At 47.7% G+C, this 22,630-nt stretch overlaps 2 protein-coding genes across 9 annotated transcripts in view; one reads left to right on the forward strand and one right to left on the reverse strand.

The window, feature by feature from the left end:
* Positions 1-865, forward strand: part of LOC138304163 (developmental pluripotency-associated protein 2-like) — a 297,216-nt gene extending 296,351 nt beyond the window's left edge. For all 4 annotated transcript variants that reach the window (XM_069243990.1, XM_069243991.1, XM_069243988.1 and 1 more), the window contains exon 10: positions 829-865. In XM_069243990.1, coding sequence (XP_069100091.1) covers positions 829-853 — 25 coding nt within the window. In that variant the 3' untranslated portion in view covers positions 854-865. The remainder of the gene's footprint in view (positions 1-828) is intronic.
* A 10,050-nt stretch (positions 866-10,915) lies between these two features.
* Positions 10,916-22,630, reverse strand: part of LOC138304162 (ADP-ribosylhydrolase ARH1-like) — a 61,511-nt gene continuing 49,796 nt past the window's right edge. For all 5 annotated transcript variants that reach the window (XM_069243985.1, XM_069243984.1, XM_069243983.1 and 2 more), the window contains exons 7-8: positions 11,457-11,671; positions 10,916-11,265 (exon numbers count right to left, since the gene is read on the reverse strand). In XM_069243985.1, the coding sequence (XP_069100086.1) occupies positions 11,105-11,265; positions 11,457-11,671 (376 nt within the window). In that variant the 3' untranslated portion in view covers positions 10,916-11,104. The remainder of the gene's footprint in view (positions 11,266-11,456; positions 11,672-22,630) is intronic.

Raw genomic sequence — 22,630 nt, forward strand, 5'->3', positions numbered from 1 at the left:
GATTTTGTACCACAGGCCTGCCCTGTTTTACAGACAGTATGGGGCAAGCCTGCATCTGCGGCAGCACTAGCACATTACTCAGTAGCTAGCACCAACACAGGTATACTTGAGTCACAGTGCAAGTGTGTATGTGTTGAGGGGAGTGTATATGCGCAGGTTAGTATCCCTTCCGGGACATATATAGTCTACTATGGTGACAATGGCTGCCTACACAATACTGGCAAGTCATCCGTAATGTTATTCAGTTAATGGGCAGGAAGGTACACCTATGTGAACATGAGGAACCTGCCCTGGCATTTTACCTATAGTGTGTGTGCCTTTATATGGCACACACATATTAATGACAAGAAATAAGGATGTATCAATGCATTCCCTAACACTTGGCTATGCTCACAACATCCCAGGGAAGTTGTTAGCTATTTTAGCGCTGATATTGAGTAAGGTGTCTTCAACATCTGGGACAAGGTTAAAAGCAATGTGAGTTACAATGGAATGACCACTGCATGCCCCTCTGATGCAGAATACTGTATCATGCTGCCCCATATGGACATGGAGGTGTAACGCTAATAAACAGCTGCATGACAAATCCATGTACATATGGTGCAGTGAAATGCACCACAGCAGCGTCAGTGAAACTGATGCTTAGGTGGTGCCAGGGTCTCCATTATCTGGTCCTTCATCTACAGACAGATTGGAAATGCTTGGCAGTTGTTCTGACCTACCACTAAGTTGACTTGCTTACTCAGCTTAAGAAGTTGAATGTGAAACTGTCCGTGGAAAAATATGTCCAAAAATCACTAAGCTGTGTCTTCCTGTCATGTACTGCAGGTGGGCCTTAGCCATACATCACTGAAGAACTATCCCGATTTGAAGGCCCCGATGCAGCCAGTAAGTATCACCTTGTGTATCATGTGTGTCATTCCTGGGTTTTGTGTGAAAGGTTCTGAAGTGTGCACTGCAATGATGAAATGTAATGTGTAATCAATGAGATGACGTCATCTGAGTTAGGATATGGACATCATGTCTGATGCTATGTTGATAATGGAGTATGAGTTTATTTTTCCACAAGTGCCAACGTGTGCTGCTATAGAACAGTGGGTGTTAGGAATAGAAAAGCATGGCCTGATATACATTGATGTCAATCATGATATGTGTCTGAGCTGCGGATTATCTGATTAGCATGCTTGTTGCCAACATATTTGTCACTCCACTTTTGACAGCACTGTGTGCCAGACGTAGCTTTCAGTTACTCAGGAAATGGTAATGATGATGTTCATGTTTAGACGTCTCTAGGGGGCTTTTGTAGAAGACACTTGCACCACCTGTGCCTCACTTCTCTTCAGATTTTAAGTGAGGCAGCTGTTGTGAAAAGAGCCTTATTCTGCTGGCCATCAGTCAGTTGAGTATACAGTGTGACATGTCTATGGTATATAGCAGGCCAGATGTGTGCAAATTTACCGACATAGTCTACCCATCATGATATTTGTGAGTGATCTTGGTCACATCATGTGTGCATAGAATGTAAATTCCTGGTACTTGATATCTGACATGCATGTGCACATGTTGTTCAATATATAGAAATACTGTAGCTGCACCCAGTGCACCCAGTTGTCTCATTACCCAATTAGCACAACATAGCACAGAGTAGTGGGCAATAGGTACCAATTATGTAGATGTACTGTTCATGTTCTGGCCAAACTATATGGGCACTAAGCCTGAACTGTACACGTGGGCCCATTGTGAGCAATAGTGTGCACCCTAGTAACGCGTGCTCTGAGCAGGTGTTAATCCAAAGATACGTGAATGATACTTTACCAAACCTTAGAAATGCCAGTGTGAAGTTTCCTGTCCCCCTTTAAGATGACCCACACCTTGCATCCATGATGCCTGGCTAAGGTTAGATGGAGCACCAGAGGTGTCCAAGTGGTGGATTGCATACATTGTGCTACGCATTGACATGGCACAGGGATTCTGGAATTATAGGACCACTTGATCTTCACTAGTATGATGACACAAATGTCAAGGACGCAGTAGTCCACTTACCTCTTTGCCCTGATGGTCAACAATGGATAGCCATTACCCCAGTGACATGTACATGATACCGTAGATGGCTGGTAGGAAGTTTATATTGATTTGGAATTTGTCCGTGTTGTGGAATGTGTGGTGGCAGCATGTGTCATTTGAGGATTCTATGTACATTGCATTTCTGTTCTACCTCCACCCAATGCTGTATTTAATGCCATGTTCTCCTCAGGTTTCTGAAGCCAATATGACCCTAATGGAAACACACGCTTTTGAGAATAGGGCTGACAGGTACAGACACATAATTGTGTTACAGGCCGGGTACCAAAGGATGGAGAAGAGACATATAAGGGAGAAATTGACTAGGGCTTGGCATGCATTTTCAATTGGAGACCTCCGCTACGGCCCACAATTGGTCAGGCCACACCGGGGAAGACATCTGGGGCCAATTCCTACCCCCTCCACTTCTACAGCAGCCATCTGCTCCAGCCACAAGCTCTACCTTCAAGTCAGACATGAGGCGGGATATGGCAGCCATGATGGCAAGGATGGCAAAGCTGGATAAGTTGGAAAGAGACAATGCCCGTACTTATAAACTACTAAAGTACCACAAGAAAAAACTGAAGAAGTTGTAAAAAAAATTGTGCCACAGCCTCCCAGTTCCTCCCTCTCCCTTTTGCTGATGTAAAATTACTAAGTTGGTTTTAGGTGGGTAGTGTTAGGATAGTAAAATAGTGTAGGTTAGTGTAAGTATAGTTGGGGGGGGGGGGGTTAGTACATTTTTATTTTGGGGGGGGTAATGTTAGGGTTTATATGTTTATGAAAAAATGTTTCTAAAAATAAAAAAATATCTAAATTTGTTTAGGTAATAGTTTAGATTAGTACATGTGTAGCCTTTGTGTATGTTGTCCTACTCGTATCTTGTCTCTTAAAGGGGGGAATGCGGGGGCACAATGTTTAGAGTGTGGAGTTACATGTGTTAGATTAGTTTAGAATAGGATAGATAGGTGTAGATGTAAGTTAAGTTAGTTTAGGTTAGTGTAGTGTAGTGTAGGGTAGTGTATAGGATAGGTTTTGATATTATGTTTTCAATATGTTTTAATAAATCCTGTTAGTATTAGACAATTATCTCTCCATGTTGAATGGGTGTCTGGGTGTTCTCATGTGTGGACTGTCTAAGGGTATGCTTTCTGTCTTTATTTCCATGGATGACCATGTGCATCCCCTATGACCAGGGAGCTGTCAGATTGGCTGCTAAATGACATCAGCTAGTCAAAACATTTCTCATCCAAGGTTCCAGCCATTCACATTGTGTATGTATACAGTATATTAGACATGGAACTTTAACTGTCATTGCTGGGGTCTGGCAGTATCATTGTTGGAAAGTGGGGCACATATGTAATTAGCCAAATTTGGGTCTGTATCCTGCTACACTGACAGCTGCCCGTCACTGATTAGATTTACCTCTTCTGAACCACACATATTAGTTGTACTGGTGCTCTCATCTGGGTAAATTACCAAACACCTGGTTCAGACCCATACATGCCATATGTCAACATCCATGGATATATGTTCAATACATGCACTGAAGACTCTAAGTTGGTTGTAGCCCACAACAGCTTCATTCACCATTTTCATGTTAGGATCCTAGTGTGCGACTTTGTGTCTTACAGTAATTCACACATGTAATTATGTGCTGTTCTCATTGACACAGCTTCACACAATGCATACATTTAGCTGAGTTGATACATTACAGTAAATGTTAAAATGTTATATGTGAACAAGGTGATTTATTTACAGGTGCAAGTGTATATTCCAGCGCTATACAATGTCCAGTTCACAGACCCCATTAGAGATCCGGAGCCATTTGGTATACAATCATAGAACAGGGGTGAGGGACATGCCATGAGACATGGTTAGAAGTGTGCATTATTGAGTAGGAGTCCAAATTGCCAATAGGTAACATTTGAGACAATGACAGTACATAGCAGACATGTCAACAGTGGTTGAGTGAAGAGAACACATTGCCACCTGTCACAACACTGGCATGATCGTAAGCACAGAACTAAGGAGATACTGTCCAAGTGTCACAGATTGGTGCTACCTGGTGGTTTTCCTTGTGAATGTTGTTCCTTCCACATATTCATCCTCTGATGTGTGTGGTGCCTCCTGCACCCTGGGCAGTACTGTTATTAAAGGTTGAGGGGGGCACACACACACATCAGGGGATAGAGCTATGGAGTCAAAGGTCTTGACAGCTACCTTTTGTGGGAGAACGTAAGGCATCATTGCAGCAAGGAGGAACTGCTGATTTCTCAACACCGCAGCAACATCATGGTGGTATACAGCCATGTTTTCCCTGAGGGAGGCCAATTCCCGCTGTATGGATTCCAGGGTATTCTGTATAGGCCCCCAGCCTGTTGTCTACCATGCTGCAGCCACTTTGGGAGGGTAATTGTTGAAGCCTCTGCCTCAGGACAGCAGCTATGTTGCCAGGGACTGCTGGAGTCCACGTAGCAGGGAGTGGGTGCCTCTGATGGCAGCTGAGTTGTCCTTAATTGGACTGAGTCACCCCTGCACTCCCTCTAGGCTGCCTGCTATGGTTTCTATCCCCACCCGCACCTGCTTGCGCATCTCCCGCTCGACTCCTTCCACTGTCCTCTGGAAGGCGATGTCTGGGTCCTCAGAGTCCAAGGCTGTGTTAGGACTGGCTGGTGCTATGTGTTGGTAGCTGGGTGGTTCATGTGGAGACCCTGCAACGCTGGGTGTCCTCCCTGCAACTGGATGTGGTGTCTGGAGGGAACCTAGGACATCCCGGAGAGTCCCTTCATTGATGGTCAGCAGCTGGTCATCCATGTCATCTGTAAAATCCAGGACAAGCAGGTCAGCAGGAGGTAAGGCATCATCCTCTGCAATGCGATAGTGATGTGTCAATCTTTGATAGTGGTGGCTGTTGACATGGCACATCATTTACTTGCTAATGGAAGCTCAGTGACATGTTACAGAGCCCAGATTGTAGCTGTATATTATGTGTAGCATTGTGCATCACACAAGGGGCAACCTTTGATCCCACACCACCTGCTTCCTTGCAGGCTCTTTGTCCAGGGCACTGACACCATGGTGGCACGTAATTTACCTTCCTATTCACCAAGGTTGACATTCCCACAATAGTGTAATGTGTGCTGTCACTCTTTTGATGTATAATGCATTGGCACCATGAATGACAGCACTAGTGCAGCATAGCACAGGTAGGTTCATTTCATACAATGGTTGTGTTACATTCTCATCTGCCCGTAGCAAGCCCCACACATGTGCTAACTGGAAGGGAAGATGCAACCATTATGGATTGTCTACCCCATTATTTTGTCACTCCCTACATTTCGGTCATTTCCTTGCATACAGCATATATGCCACTGTTGAATGTGGATCAATGCATGCATTTTGAGTCTTTGTTGATGTGCACAAGGGGAATGTGCAGCTTGGATCCACATGGGCAACTATTTGTGTGATGGTACAGTTGCATTACGGGCTAGTGACATTGTGCCAGTAGTGCATCTTGATGCCACTTGTGCCAGTTCTTACGCATGTTGAATGTCCCATTAAGCAGTACACCAACCATTCACACAACACACTCAATCTTGTTAGATGGTGAGATTGCAGCTATTTGTACAGCTGCACAAATGATGTTCACAGACATGCCCCATGTGTTGTACGATTTAACTTTTGTGGCCATTTCCAAATGGGGCATGGAGGTGTGGGAGAGTTGTTGTTGGTCCATCCTGTGCTGTTTGCGTTTCACAGGTTGCACACTTAAGGCCTGATTTTTTTCTCAACTGGCACAGCTCAGAGCAGCAGCAATATGTGTTGCACGGCACTGCACCAGTTTAGAATCACAGGGATAACCCAGGTTTACTGGAATACGGCACACCCCTGTGATTCCCCCAGCACCTGCGCAGATTTGATCTCCCTGCATCAACTCAGGCATCATTGCACCATGATGAAGGGGTGCCTGCGTTGAGGGGATAGATTGTTTATGCCCAGGAGGTATCCCTTCTTGTACATGTACAAGCTTTTATGGCAAGGTGGCATTTCAATGTGTGCTGTAGGATGCAGTACACAGGAGAAGGGCAATGACTCAAGGAGGAAGGAAAGCATTTTGCCTTGTTATGCCATCCTGACATCTCCCCTGGAGTGGTACTGACTTCAGTCCAAGACTCTGATGAACATGTGTTGGATCCGGGCCAATAACAATAAGCAATGGATGTTGTTGTGCCAGACCCACACTAATTGAACATCCCTTCCAGGCAATGTGCTGCATATTTACATGGTGGTGTAAATGTCGGAGTGCATTGTGCAACTAGAGCGTTACTACAAGTGTGGCATGGGTGGTGATGGGGCATTTTGATTCAGGCCCTATGTGCCCACGTGGCCTCTCTCCTACCTATTGGCAATTTGTTGGTGACGAAGAGCTTTTGTTGATGCTCAGTCACCTCTCTGACCAAGATGTCATGCTTCTCCTCACTAAAGCAACACTTGCGGTTGAATATAGCTCTATCCCGTTTTGGGTCAAAAAACGTGCCACAAAATGGCCTAGCCCTACTTTTGCAGCAATAACATAATTTTTTCTTACGGCATGTCGCAATAGCCGGCATCATTTTCTTTTGCCGCTAACAATTCCTTAGCGCTATCGTGTGTCATTTTTTAAATATGGCGCACTGGTGGCTCTAAAGAATGAAGTTAGCTTGTGTTAAAATTTCCAGAGCGACTTCCGAACCGGTGGCACTGTCCGACTCCGCGCCCCTGCCTCCACCAGAGCTGTGGCCCCCAATGAGTGCAATGACTGTGACCTGCAACAGAGGCCTGACACCGCCGCAGTGCCTCTGGAGTCCTGCCACAGCGTGAGTCCCGGGTTTCCTGTCACAGACACCACAGACCTTTTCTAAGTACCCACTGATGTGCATTAAGTACATACAAAATGCAAGTATTCATTGCTTTGAAAGAGCAGAGATTTAGCTTCTTTGCTAAAGTGAGTATTTCTGTTATAAGGGTTTGGAGAATCATCTGACAACTCATATAATCAATCATTGAATACACAAATTCTAGTCAAGTAACATTTAAAATTGAGATATTATTTTTAAATGGTTGTCGTTGATGGCCTCTACGCACACAAAACATAAGGAAAAATGCACAGTAGGGAAAGCAGTGTGAGAGTTGAGTGCAGTCGATAAGGTGAGTAATTTAAAAAGGTACCCACTGCTATGAGTTGTGGTGGTGGAAAGGGCTAAAGTAATAACATCCCATTAAGCACATTATCTTGGTAATATATTGTCCACTGCCTCTCTGTGTTTTTTCCTCATGGAGAAATGGTATCAAGCAGCAGAGACCTTTGTCCGAGAGGTGTAATGGGAAGAAGATGAAACTGCGTGTCGAGTTAGTGTGTCATGTGCCAATAAAACTGCTACGGGGAGGGAGGGTTCCGCCAGTTTCACAGTGCTGTCCCTGATTAGTTAATGCCTCCTTCTTGCATTTTTTCGCTCACAAAAGGAGTAACGTCCAATAGGCACACTAGGAGGTATTAAGAGAGAAGGAAAATATACTCTTCTTAAGGAAAATGATCTAAGTGCATCAACAAAAAGTACTGTGACTGTGATGCTGTGAGTGAAGGGAGTGGAGTGAGTGAGCATAGGGATGGGGTCAAAGGCATGGCTAAAAAACGAAATATTCTGTAACCTTTTTTGGTCCGTCTCCTTCAGGTAACCACATATAAAACAAGGCACAGCTTAAATGAAAAAAACGCAAGTTAAATTAATCTTGGGAAATGCATATTGCACATTATAAAGCCTTTATTTGTTAATGCACTAGAGAGGTCAGTGTTTGGAACCATAGGGCCACAGAACTGAATCTGGTTGGTGTACTGGAGAATAGTGACTTGTGTATGTTTAGTGTTACGAGGTCCAAGCTGTGACAAAAACCACTGTGAATATGTAAATTATTATTTTAAACCTGCGTTATACACAGTATAAGAGTGGCTGCTACAAAATGTGCAAATAGGTTTAAGATAAAAAACTGCTTCAAACAATAGATTTTAGTAATATCCAGACTGTAGATAGTGCAATTTGTTTTATAACTGTCACACACTTCACAGCAGAGCTGGCAAGTCCCTTGCAACAATACCACTTAAAAGAATAAATGTGTGTCACCAGGAAGCTTCAAGTGATTCCATCAATTAAAGCCCATAATGCTTTCCAAGCGACCTTTACATTTGCAGATTAACCAGTTGTAAACTTTTACATTTCTTTCAGGCAAGGCAGCACCCTGGCAAGAAGGCTTGTTTAGCTGTCTGACCCTCCCTTGGGTTCACAGCAAAGGAGACTCCCTGCCTTACACTTCAGCTGAAGCATTTCAACTGATGGATTTAACCCTTTTGCTGTTAAGCCTTTTCCCCCTCCTGTGCCAAACCTTTTTTGGGTATTTGGGGTAGTTCGCGCTCAGGCCCCCATTACATTTTGTCCACAAAGGCTATTCATGCCAAGTGTGTGCCCTTTTTTTTCAACATCCTGGGGATTCTAAAGGTACGCAGGGTTTGTGGATTCCCCTTGAGGGAACTGAGAAATTAGCCAAAATACAGCTAAAAATAGTTGTTTTTGGAAAACGTGTTGCAGAAGAAAGCATCCGTTTGTTTCCCCTGCAATTGGCTTCAACAAAGGGTGTGCTGTGCTAAAATCACCATCTTCCATTCTTTCAGGAACAGGCAGGCTAGACTCATAAAACCCCAAAAATGTTAACACAGTTTTGACAGTTTACTGGCACATACACCAATTTTCATATTTTTTTGTGTTTTCAATCTCCTTCCAGTTAGTGACAGAAATAGGTGTGAAACCAATTGTGGATCCCAGAAAGCTACACATTTCTTAAAAGTAGACACAATTCTGAATTCAGAAAGGGGTCATTTATGTAGCTCATTCAAGGTTTCCCTTAAGACAGTAATAGTTGAAATGAAACAAATAGTGAAATTGAGTTGAGAAAAACAGCCATTTCTGTCAATGTTTTCATCTGTAACTTCTAACTACGGCAGATTTTCGAATGCAATATACAGTTACATCCACTGGGCCCTTCTGGTTTCAGGGATATATAAGGTTTGTAGTTTCCCCATGAACCCAAGCTACCCAGAGCAAATAAATGAGTTGCATCTTGCAATGGGTTTTAATTGTGTACCGGCTATACAGCAATTCATTTGGTAAAATATGAAGAATGAAAAATAGGTATCAAGAAAACCTATGCATTTCCAAAATGGGCACAAGAAATTGAGTTTAGAAGCAGTGGTTTTTTGCACATCTCTGAATTTATGGGTACTGATACAAGCCTGTAAATTAGAGGGCATGTCTCAAAATGACTTCTTTCTTACATGCTGTCTTACATTTGGAAGGTGCACATGCAGAGAAACACAATTGGTAATAACACTTGTTCTTCTATTCTGTGTTCGCCCAAGTCTCCAGACAAAGATGGTACCTCAATTGTGTGGTGAGAACTAGTGCCCAAGACAGGAAGCGCCCCAAAATGCAACGTGGACAAACTGACAAATTTTTTGGAAAGGGCCTACCTGTGGATTTTGGGCTGGAGCTCAGCCAGCACCCAGGGAAACCTAAGCAATTTACACAGTTTTGAAAACTAGGCACAAAGGGATCCCATTAGGTTTCCTTACCCACAATACCCTGAAAACCTCAAACGTTTCCTGAAATCACACATTTTTATTATATTTCTGTGATGGAAACTTCCGGAATCTGCAGGAATCAACAAAATATCTACCACCCAGCATTGCCCCCCATGTGCCAATAAAAAGTCTGCCACACTTGTGTGGCTGGTCTTAGTGATGTGACAGGAACAGATCAAACCAAGCACATTGGGAATGCTTGCATGGATTCTCCTATTGACCTCAGTTGGATCCGTTCCTGGTGCTGGCACTAGGCCTATCAGAACAAGTGGGGCAGTTTTTTGCCCCATTTATTTTGGATGGGGGGCAAGACTATGTCCATTGAGCCCAGCCCCCATTCCTAGTTTATTTAAAAAAAAATCCCTGGTGTCTAGTGGGCTTTCTGCCCCATTCCCACTACCCCCCCAGGGGCAGATCAGAGCTAATTACACCCATCTGCACAAACACTGTGCCCACTTATAATGGGGTTGGGGGCATTAACATGCCCATTTTGGACAACCCACACCCCTATACATTATAAATAAGATAAGTCCCAGGAGCCTAGTGTGCTTTCCAGATCAGGGGCTTATGTCTCCTGCGGCGATCCCCAAGCAAGGATCCACTGGAGGGGCTATCGTTGGAAAGGGGAGATTCTCCCCATTTTTAATGATACCTCTCCCACCTGCCTCAGTGCTCAGGGTCTGAGATAGTCCCCTGAGCACCAAGGCAGGAAAAGTTAAAAGAGCTAATCTCATTTCACTTTTGTTTTCATTTAAATGATGTCAGCACGCCACATGTGCTGATTGTTATTACAGTGAAAACAAAGAAACAGTCTCAGGAGATGGGGAAGCTCTCCCCATCTCCCAAGGCAATTTCTTTGTAAAAGAAATTCTTCTGGTGCCTGCACTAGAGGGATTTCCAGTGCCCTGTGTGCGGATGGCAGAGAGTCATCCCAGGCACATAAGCACTGTATCGTTGGACGGCTCCTGGCCATCTGGAGCACAGGATGGATTAACCATCCTGGGACGGTTGTCCTTTCACAAAAAGTAGGGGAGCTGTATTTCTTAAAGTAAAAAAGTATGGTCACGTCGTGCCCCTCAGATCCCACCCATTTTGACTGCTGCTTATGAAAAAGGATGGGATCTGACGCAGCATTGTGATCATCCGCTCATTTATGAATAAAAGTAACTTGAAACAAGGAAGCAACACAAACATAAGCCCCATTTATTGGGATAAGTGTATAGGCAAGCATACAACCGAGGCAACACTAACCAATAAAGGCATGAAGCAGACTTCATTATTTCTTCTGTGGCTGCTCCTCTTTGTTTCACACTTCTGCCATGGGCGGCCAGTGCCCAGTCGGTATGCTCCAGGTGTAAGGAGTGTAGCTACTTAGTGGCCCTTCCCCCATGCAAGACCATAGAGAGCGTCAGCAGCAGCCTCAACACGTGCTCTATACTCCAGCTGCTCGTAGTTGCTTGGTGGAACACCAGGAAGTCCATATAGCACTCCGAAGCACGCACCAGCAATCACCCCAGTGGAGTCACTGTCCCCTGCAAAAAAAAAAAAAAAAGAGACAAAAACAGGTCAGAGCCCACCAAACCTTTTCCTAAATTAGAAGAGTAGGACAATCGTTTGCGAGACGTGCAAGTGCAACAATCGACTGCTGGATAGACATGTAGGACTAGGCCTCTAAAGACATGTATAAGGAAATTCTCTGGCACGTGACGGGCTGTATGCTGACCTCCGTGAAACATGGAGCGGCTGCAGAGCTCCTCCCATGAATCACCAGCTCCAAGAAGGGCATCGTAAGCAATCATGGGCGCATCGTGGCCACTGCGGCCGGCCCACCCATCCAAGCTGAATGTCTTGTAAACGATATCTCGCTCCAATGGGCCATATGCAGGTGGGAACTTGGCAGGGCCTACACCATCAGAAAGACAACGCTCTGAGAGGTACCTGGAAGACAGATGGAAATAAGACATCACATACTGTAAAGGGCACAATAGTAACTACTGCACAATAGACCTGCCGCAGAAATAAAACAAACCCATATATCTATTAAGTGAGGAACTCGAGAAATACAAGATAACCCAACAGACTGTAATTCTGCTTTTGAATTGGAGGTTAAAATGTTCTAAATTAAATGGCGGTGTGGCAATGCAACTTAGTGCTGAGAAGCTCCTACAATTGTGCCAAGACAAAGGCCCTCATTCTGACCCTGGCGGATACAATCCGCCAGGGCCAACGGGCGCGGGAGCACCGCCGACAGGCCGGCGGTGCCCCTAAGGGCATTCTGACCGCGGCGCTAACGCCGCGGTCAGACAGGGAAAACTGGCGGTCTCCCGCCAGTTTCCCGCTGCCCTGGGGAATCCTCCATGGCGGCGCAGCATGCTGCGCCGCCATGGGGATTCCGACCCCCTTCCCGCCAGCCTGGCTCTTCTTACCGCCAGAACCTGGCCGGCGGGAACGGGCGTCTTGGGGCCCCCTAACAGTGCCCAACTAGGCTTTTCAGTGTCTGCGATGCGGACACTGAAAAGCGCGACGGGTGCTGCTGCACCCGTCGCACGCCTTCCACTCCGCCGGCTCGATTCCGAGCCGGCTTCCTTGTGGAAGGCGCTTTCCCGCTGGGCCGGCGGGCGATCTGAATCAGATCGCCCGCCGGCCCAGCGGGAAAGTCAGAATACCCCTCGCGGTCTATTGACCGCGGGGCGGTATTCAGGCGGCTTCCGACGGGCGGGCGGCAACTGCCGCCCGCCTAGGTCGGAATGACCACCATAATATGGACTGCAGCAAAATTCTTTTTCAGGCTGGTAAATTTAATGCTGATGTAAAAGTAAATGTAATGTAAATTCGTACTTGTAAAGCACAATCCTACCCTGAGGTATTGAGGCGCTGAACGCATACCGCTGTGGAACCCCTCCTGGCTTTTCCCTGTGAGGTGCCCACTCCTGGACAACCCCCAAGGTGAAGCCAGGTATCCCAGCGCTGTTGGGGCCGTTGTGGAGATTAAGCAAGCTATTGACCAGAGTTGCAGAGTGAGACCCATGAATTAGATTAGGCACTGAGGCAAGAAATCTCCTGTCCAGGGAAATTGAGCCCAAGAACCGCCGAAGCGGGAATTGAACCCTGGTCCCGGGCTAGATCTCTGCATCAGAGTCTGCCTCTCTAACCATTGTGCCACACTTCTCCACAAGAACAATATACTTTTATTAATTTCCTGAAGGGAAAGAAGACTTTCATGACTCGGAAGGGGTTGTATGACGGAACACCGACTTTGAAAACAACTAGTGCCTTAAGAACGAGGTCGGAACACCGACCTCTTTCTTACTACTAATGATTTTACCACGAATGCTTTAACAACGATATTTCGTTGTAAAGGCATTCCTGATAAAATCATTACTAATAGGCACCATTCACCCTACATCCCTCACCCCACCAACCCCACCCCAAAACCTAAAACCCCCTACCCCAAAACCAAAAACGCCCCACCCCCCCAACCCCACCCCAAAACCTAAAACCCCCTGACCCCCCTCCCCAAAACCAAAAACGTCCCACCCCCAACCCAAAACCTAAAACCCCCTGACCCCCCCCTCCCCAAAACCAAAAACGCCCCACCCCCCCAACCCCACCCCAAAACCTACGTAGATAAGGCACAAAATAACGGAGTCGTGGTTAAAAAAAAGCGTTGTTGCGCTTTCGTTAACCACGACTCTCGTTAAAAAAAAAAGTCGTAATAAAGGATGTTTCCCCTCGGAAGGATAAAGGCAAAATTCCTAGGGCAACTAGCATGGAACAAGAACAATGCCTGCTTGTCCAGGGACTGCAGATTTGTATTTCTCTAGGATTCAAATTTGAACCTTTTCTAAGGTTAGGCTGGAGTACTCCAATAGAAAGCGTTGCAGATAAGAGATTAAAGTTTCGTCTTTAGGTAGGATGGGCCAAGGAGCCAATGCTATGCATGAGTCTTGGTATGTGCACCTTTCTGAAACTTGTTTATTCTATCAAGTGAAGTCAATAGTGTTGGCGTTTCAGAAGGTTATTCTTTTTATGTCCTTAATCACAAAGGGCATCACTTTCTTTAGCATCGAAGGTGGAAAAGCATGATTCAAACACCAGAAGAAATCAGACCGGACAGAGTACGATCATGATCGAACCAAACCACAAGATTGTACACATGCTGAGACAAGACAGGACAAGTCCCTACCTCAGAAGGCCAGTAACTGTCAACCCTGGAATCTCTAGTATTTTTCCAGCATTTAGTCTGAGCCAGTGGACACTACGTACTCTTTGACCATCCTCAAAGTTTGAAGATGTAGCAGACAACACTGTTGCCCTCATTATGACCCTGGCGGATGGCGGTATTATGGAGAAAGGTACTGCCAACAGGCTGGTGGTACTTCTTCCCATAATATGACATTGGCGGTTTGGCTCTAGCCAAACTGCCAATGTACCACTCTGTCCGCCACGGCAGTAACAGACACCGGGCAGGAGACTTCAGCCGCCACTAGCCCGCCCGTGGGATTATTACCCTGTCTACCGCCATGGTATTCATGACCTCCTTACCACCATGAAAACCATGGTGGTAGGCACTATCTGTGACAGGAGATTCCTTCCCTGCCACTGCTAGGGGTCTTCCCTGCCCCCCTCTCTCTCCAGACCCACCCTCCAACATACAAGCACCTTCACGCACCATCACAGACATTCATACCCACCTGCACCCATGCATGCATTCATCCCTTCACACACCAACAAGCACACATAAATTCACACAACACAACATACACGCACTCACACATCCACACACATACCAAACGCAACTCATTCATGCACACACAAAACGAACAAGCACACATGCATTCACACCACACAACATACATGCACTCACACATGCACACACATACCACACACGCAACTCACACCCGCATTCATGCACACACAAACATACACACACACCCCTCCCCTGTCGGGCACCCTACTTACGTGATTTCAGGGGGGCCTCCGGCAGGAGACGGGACGGGGCGCTGCTGCCAGCAGAACACTGGCAGGCCGTATCATGGGTCATGATACGGTCTGTGGCGGTCTACTGGCGTGGTGCTGCTGCTGGCAGCAGCGCCACCTTACTGCCATTATGACCGTAGCTGGAATTCCGCCATCCTTATGGCGGAATTCGGGCATTGGTCACAATATGGCAGATGGCTGGTAGCCACGGCGACGGTCTTTTGGCGGCCGGCGCCATGGCGGTAGGCGTTTTTTACCGCCATTGTTATATTGAGATCCTGTGTCATCAAGGTGGATAACTTGGGTGTTGTCAGCATACATACAGAGGCAAAAGCCAAAGGAGCAGGTGAGTTTGAACAGTGGCTCGAAATTAATGTTAAAGAGGTGGTGAGTAGGGCAAACGCCTAAGGGAAACCACATTGCACATAGAAAAAGTCTCTAAAATAAGATAATGAAATAACTGACTGAAACAGACTTATCAGCAAAGGCTCCACATCGCAAAAGATAAGACAACAAACACAACATTCTTCTGTTGACAAAGGATGGAATGGTTGACAGTGAAGAATGGCCCCGATAAATCTAAAAGAGTCAGGGTGCTGATACCGCCAGTCCTCCTTTACTTAAGGATGTGTCTGTTTGTATCTGTTTCCCAGTTCAATACTGCACAACTAGCCCCTTGAAAAGGTTCTTAAGACCACATGGCCTACAGGGTTCTGTGAATGCACTGTGAAAGCGTTTCAAAACACTTCAAGGATAAAGTCCAGCTTCTAACTAGGAGGTAATGATGTTCTAGATCCCGAGTCACCCAAAAAGACGTTAAGATGCAATTGTAAGGGGGAGGAGCCAAAATGGCGACCGAGTCGGATGCCTCAGTGAGGAGCTCCGACTCGGACCCAGTGAAATGATCCTGTAGGGCACTCCAGACCGGGAGATTGAACCCCTGTGGAGCGCGCCCGGTCCTGGGGTCACCCACGGAGCCGCGGGTCTGAGCGGGAGAAGCGCGGAGAACCAGGACAAGTGCGCGGCCATAAGGCTGCGGAAAGGCAGCGCTTCGGAGGCTCGAACCACCACCGGAAGAAATGCGGCGAGCCCCGAAGCAGCAGGGGCGAAGGTAGGGAGTCGGGGGACCTCGGCGAGGGGGAGGCCTCGGGGAGCGAGGCTCGAGCACCGGATCGGCTTCTCCCCTCACCGCTGCGTTCCCCCTCCCCTTCCCCCATCCAGCTAAACCGAGCGGAGAGAGCCGGCGGGCCTCTCCCCAGCAGTGCGGATCGCCCCCGAGAAGAGTAAACTAATGGGCACGGAGGAAAAGTGGCGCTGCGTCCGGGAGCCGTAACTGGCCCGGATGCGAAGCCACCTTGAAGGGACTGTGTAGGGAATAAAAGAAAGGCCTCAGACGCGCTCACCGATCCAAGGGTGCAGTGCTGAAACACAGTGGGGACTGCCCCCCCCCCCCCTCGATGCACAAAGCCAGGAAATAACTGCCTATTACCCCCCCCCCCCACCCCCTTACCCCCAGAAGGGCGAAGACAGCGGAGGGAAAAGAAGTAGAAGGGGCAACAACGTGGGCTGGTGAAAAACAGCTGAGGGGGCAATTTAACCAGGAGGCTCCCCCCTCCCCCCGTGCCATTGTCCTCATCAACATTGGCCTCCCTTGCGGGCCTTCCTACGCTGCGCCGGCGGAGGCCTGCAGACACACGCAGGGGGCGGTATCGGCGGAGAACTATTGCGGGCTCCTGGACCACCTGGAGGAGAGGGGGGTCTCCCCTGGGGCTCTACACAGGGTGGGAACCCCAGGGGAGCTCCTACACACACCCCGGGACCGGAGCACCCCACCAGTAGTACCAAGACCCCCCCCCAACTGCTCTACTTGATCCAGCACAAGTCTCTACAGATTAAACTGATAAAGAGGGCCCACAAGCAGGTTATAGGGGCCTCAACAAGGCACTACATTTTGGAAGGAGCACCGGTGCTCTTGGGGCGCCCAGTCGCTCTGGAAACTCATAACTAAGCTGCCCCCTGGCTGCGGGAGGTACAAAGTACAAAGTAAAAACAATGGCTGGAAAATCGAAATCAGCTAAACACCAAGAACGAACTGTGCCCGGCCCGGCGCCCAACTACCAACAGCAGATCTTAACCTTGCAATCGCTCTAGAGCACACTCCAATCTCACTCTATGCAATTTGAAAAAGTGCTACAGGCAATCATGGACACTAAATCCTCGCTAGAACTCAAAATAGACACAGTATCACAAGACCTAAACCTACTTAGAGTGGATCATCGGAATTTGACAGAGAGGGTGAAAGCAACAGAGGATAACCTAAGCAAGACATGCCCTACGGTCTCGGACAACCAGAAACAAATCCAGCGCCTGGACGCAGAGGTGAAGATCCTATGGAGACGTGCTGAAGAAGCAGAAAGCAGATCCCCGGCGCAATAATATTCGCTTCGTAGGGTTCCCTGAGCACCCACCAGAACAGAGCTCGGAACTAATTATAGAGCAGTGGCTAGTTAAAGAAGTACTGAGCGGGACCCCCTCAAAGCTCTTCTCTGTAGAACGGGCGCACAGAATCCCGGAAAGATCGCCATTACCGGGCCAACCACCCAGATCATTAATAGTGAGACTCCTGAATTATAGGGACCGAGAACTGATACTGCAGCAATTCCGCAGCAAAGGCCCATTTCGACATGAGGGCTCAGTGGTACATGCTTACCCAGACTTCACTCAAGAAGTACAGAAACAACGGAACTCCTACGTGAAAATTAAACAACGACTCTGGGAACACAATATCAAGTATGCCCTCCTTTTCCCTGCCAAGCTGAGGGTGATTTCAGAAGAACACACTCATATGTTCACCTCCCCCGAAGATGCCTGGATGCACGCTAAAGGCATAGCACAGACTAACGAAGGAGCGAATGAAGAGGAGGAATGGATGACCTCCACATCGAGAAAGTGCAGGAAGAGACGCCCTAGGGGTCAACCCACGGAGAGACAGGCAGCAGAAGAAAGAGCAAAAGTATTCAAAGAAACCCCGATACTAATGCAGAACTCTTTCGAGACACTCAGGGCGGGCCCCCTGGCGGGCTCGGAATCGGCCAGTTCAGAATCCACGAGTACAGAGGCGCTCAGGGGCCCGGAGGTTACCCCTAGAACTGCAGATGAACGGTGAATGGCAATAATAAAACAGCCACTTCAGGCCTGATAGGGCAGCAAGCGCCTGGAATACAGAAGAGACCGCAACAGGAATCAAACTGCCAGCCATGTTGGCTATTAAGAGTATCTTTTGAACGATTAATCCCTGACTGCTGTGATCGCTGATTAATAACTGTGGGCAAACGGAATGGGGGGGGGCATATATATCGGGAGTGCCCACACCTACATATGCACGTACTCGCAGACTAGGTCTGAGAAAGGATGTGAGCACCGCACAAGGGACACATCTGACCCCTAAGATGGCTCCCCCACAAGTATTCATACGGATACAGACCCCACCAAATAGTAGAGTGTGGGGTGTTTCACTGTGTGTTAGTAGTTGGACGGGGAAATAGTTAGAATGGGGGAGGGGAGTGGGGAGTTAAGGGGTTTGTTATAGGTCAACTCAGCAAACAAGGTACACTACAGCGAATGTCAGTCTCAAACACATACCCGACGAAATGGGGGGAAACCCAGAAGAAAGTCGTAACCCGGGAAGTGCACGATGGATGTGCATCACACAGTAACACATGGCTCAACATACGAATGCACATGCACACCAATATGAAATAGTTACGTGGAATGTGAGGGGCATGGCCACATCGGGCAAGAGACCACATAGCTATCCTACAAGAAACACACTTACTGGAACCTGAGTTGCAGGAGATTGGTGGGAAATGGGGTGGGCAGATAACAGGCACAGCTTACTCAGCGTTCGCTAGGGGGGTTCTGATATGGATAGCAGGCGGCGTCCCGTTTGTCCGAACCTCGTATACATTAGACCCAGGGGGGCAGAGGGACAACTAGATGGGAGACATTTAACGATCATAGGGATTTACGCCCCCAATAATACCCCGGTACTACTAGTAAACCCTGCAGCCCCGGCCATATGGGGGGGCGATTTCAATAGCTTATTGAATGCAGCGCTGGACAGATCAACCCCCCCCAAGAAAGGTATAACAAACAGAAGTGCCAAAAGCCCCCTGCAGAAATGGGCGGAAGATATGAGACTTTACGAGCTATGGCGCATGCAACACCCCAGACAGAGAGAATACTCATTCTACTCAGTACCCCACAAAGTACACATAAGAATAGATATAATTTGGGGTACTGCTGATATATGCACAATGTCGAGCGGGACAGAATACCTGGCTAAGACACTGTCGGATCACTCACCGCTCAAAATGATACTAAAATGGGGGGAACCCGATCGGTGATCCCTACATGGCATTTACAGCCAGAAGCACTCCAAGATCAGGCATATGCAGAGGGACTGGACACAGCGCTGAGGCAGTACTGGGAAATCAAAACAGAATCCGCGAGCTCAAGGGCGGCAGAATGGGAGGCACACAAGGTGGTAGTCAGGGGGTACTGCAGGTCGTCCACTTGGGGTGTTAGGCGTACTCTGCACTCGGAGATTAGTAACTTAGAAAAGGAATTGAGAGCACTTGAAATAGCGGTGGCACGGGAGGAGACACCCTATACCGTATTAAAAGAGGCGTGCATAAAATATAAAGAAGTAGATTCTCGTCTCCGTAGGCACGACCATAAATATCATTCGATGCGGCAGCAGTCGGAGGGAGATAGGTCAGGCAGGCTGCTGGCGTGGCTCCTGAAGGGGGACCGACAGCAGTCTCCGATAGAGGCTATAAAACTAGACAATGGCGAGTTGGCCTCCACACAAACGGAGATAAACGGGGCATTCAGGGAATACTATATGAACCTCTACACCAAACGAGCGGCCTGTACACCTACACAGCTCACAGCCTTCCTTGCAGGATCCCAACTAGCACAATTATCTCAGGAAGACGCTGAAAAATTGGAGGCCCCACTGAGTGTAGCGGAATTAAACGTAGCATTAGCACAGATGCCCAGGAATAAGGCACCGGGAATAGATGGCCTTCCACTAGAATACTACGCGAAATACTCAAATCATTTAAAGCCTCATCTGCTGAAAGTATATGAGGAGTCCTGAAACCACAAGGCATTGCCCCCCACACAAAGAGAAGCCATGATAGTGGTCCTGCCCAAGCAGGGGCGGGACCCCACAGACGTTAAATCCTACAGGCCACTATCACTTTTAAACACTGACTGTAAAATCCTGGGCAAAGTATTGGCTAATAGGTTGGCGCCAGTCATCCACACTTTGATACACGATGACCAAAATGGCTTCATCCCCAAACGTAACACCTTTCTAAATATCCGCAGACTGCTGGGAGTGCTGGGGGGGAACTCCATCGGGGGCGCATGAGGAAATGGTGCTCTCACTGGACATCGAAAAGGCATCTGACATGCTGGGGTGGGATTTTTTGTTTGTCACTATGCGGAAAATGGGAATTGGCCCTAAATATATACAATGGGTGCAAACACTGTACTCCAAACCACAAGCACGCATGAAAACGGGGAGAGTTGTTCCTGACAGCATCCCGATCACTAGAGGCACCAGACAGGGGTGCCCCCTGTCCCCCTTGCTATTCGCAATAGCAATGGAACCATTAGCTACCCGCCTGCGGATGATGGAGGACAGCTGGGGCATACTCAGGAATGGGGCGAAGCATACAATATCTTTGTATGCAGATGACGCCTTAATATATTTGCGGAAGGGAAGCGAGACGATTCCGCTGGTAATTACACTCCTGACTGAATTCGGAACGATGTCCGGACTGGTAGTGATTTGGGAAAAATCGTGCATGTTCCCCTTGTCCGTACGGACACTGCCAAATAGAGAAACGTCCTTGACTGGGCACCTGAAATGGTGCTTTGACTCATTCAAATACCTGGGGGTCCAAATATATCACAGACCAGAGGACCTTAGAGATGGAAATTTGGGGAGAGCACTGGCCTCCATAAAAGGGTTGCTATGTTTCTGGAGCAAACTACCGCTATCACCGATGGGCAGAGTGACGATAGCAAACATGCTGATATTACCTAGGCTTCTATATTACTTTGCGGCACTGCCGCTCTTGATCCCTGGGAGCTTCTTCCGCGACCTGAACAGAGCTTTGCTGCAACTTATATGGGCGGGGGCAGAGCGCGCGTCGCACTCACCACACTGCAGCGGCCAGTGACTGCTGGTGGTCTGGGCACCCCTAATTTTGAACGCTACTACGCGGCTGCACAGCTACAGTGAATACTGAGCTGGATACATAGACCCACGCTGGCGGAGTCGGCGTGGGTACTAACAAATCTGTGAGGCGCACCCTTGGTCGTCTGGCTGGCAACCAGGTCTCCAAAGGGGGCGACTGACAAACCACTTATGCTGGTGGCGCATGCATGCTGGAAGAGATACATTCAAAACGACTGCAGCGCGCTCCCCTACTCGCCTCTTGTGCAGCTGGGCGTACTCCCTGGCTGGGAAAGAGGAGAGAGAAAACACTTGTTAGTGGCCTGGACAGAGGCGGGCATAGAGATGATAGGTGACTGCTTCGAAGAAGGGAAATTAATGTCTTTTGAATCAATACGTGACCTCACCTCAGTAAATTCTGGGCAGTTCATGACATATCACGACATATCACGCCATATGCCACTCCATCAAGAAGATGTGGGGGACAGGGAATCAAGAACCGATGATCTCCCCAGCACTGCACCATATGCTGCAATACGATAGCCAGTCGAAGATCGTGTCGAATCTATACAAAACTCTGAATAAATACCCCGCACCCAACCTGGAAAAGGCACGGGTAAGGTGGAACGATATTCTTCCAACCCCGATCTCGCAAGAGGAATGGCCGAACGCACTACACCACACACAGGGGGTATCGAGAAACCCTAGGTTTCACTACACGCAATTTAATTATACACACCAAACGTACCTCTCACCAGCTAGGATTAAACAAATGCTCCCCAGCTCGGACCCAACCTGCCCAAGATGCCAGGCCCCGTTGGCACACTTTTACCGCATGGTTTGGGATTGTGCCCAGGTGCACAGGGAATGGAGCGGGATAGTGGAGAAAGTATCGGAACTGACGGGGTTGGTGCTCACAGCAGACCCTAAATCCTGCTTGCTGGGTCTGAGACAGAGAGACAAGAAACATAAGCATCTAGGCAAAATTTATAGACCTAGCTTACGTAATGTACAAAAGACTGATAGCAATGAACTGGAAATTGGCCACTGCTCCAGATCTGAAAACCTGGCACAGCATGACACTGAGGTGGGCTAGCGCAGAACTAATGGTATTGCGAAACTCAGCCGGGGTGGGCCAAAAGCAAGCAGGCAGTGAGGTATGGGAAACTCTAATAAGTAGACTAGAGGCCAAAAGCGATGAGAAACCGCCATGAACCGAAACATATGGCGACTCTAAGACAAACATTATTTTATCAAGCGTACCCCCATCCTTCGAGCAGGTCCGACGATTCAAATTCCATAGCCAGACGACGCTCCCACGTCCGCCTCCTCCACTCGAAGTAACCTACAGTGACTACTCAGAGTGGACCTAGTGCCCCACACAGGCACAAAAGTTAAAGAAACCCAGACACCACATACTGCTATTAAACTGGGCCTCCCCCTCCATAGCGAATAACCACAAGACCCAATAAATGAACATACCCTACCCAGGGCACACAAGTCTATTAAGCACACATGGTAATAGCGATCGTTTAGGAACCGCATTTGAAATCCCTTTAAGCAAATGAAGAGACCTCAGTTAAGTTTTTATTGTTAATTTGTGTGTCAATAGTGTAATAGATCTACCATATTCTGAAACTGTAAATGCTAAATGTTGGAAATGG

This window comes from Pleurodeles waltl, chromosome 7 (genome assembly GCF_031143425.1).
Source record: "Pleurodeles waltl isolate 20211129_DDA chromosome 7, aPleWal1.hap1.20221129, whole genome shotgun sequence".
NCBI lineage: Eukaryota > Metazoa > Chordata > Amphibia > Caudata > Salamandridae > Pleurodeles > Pleurodeles waltl.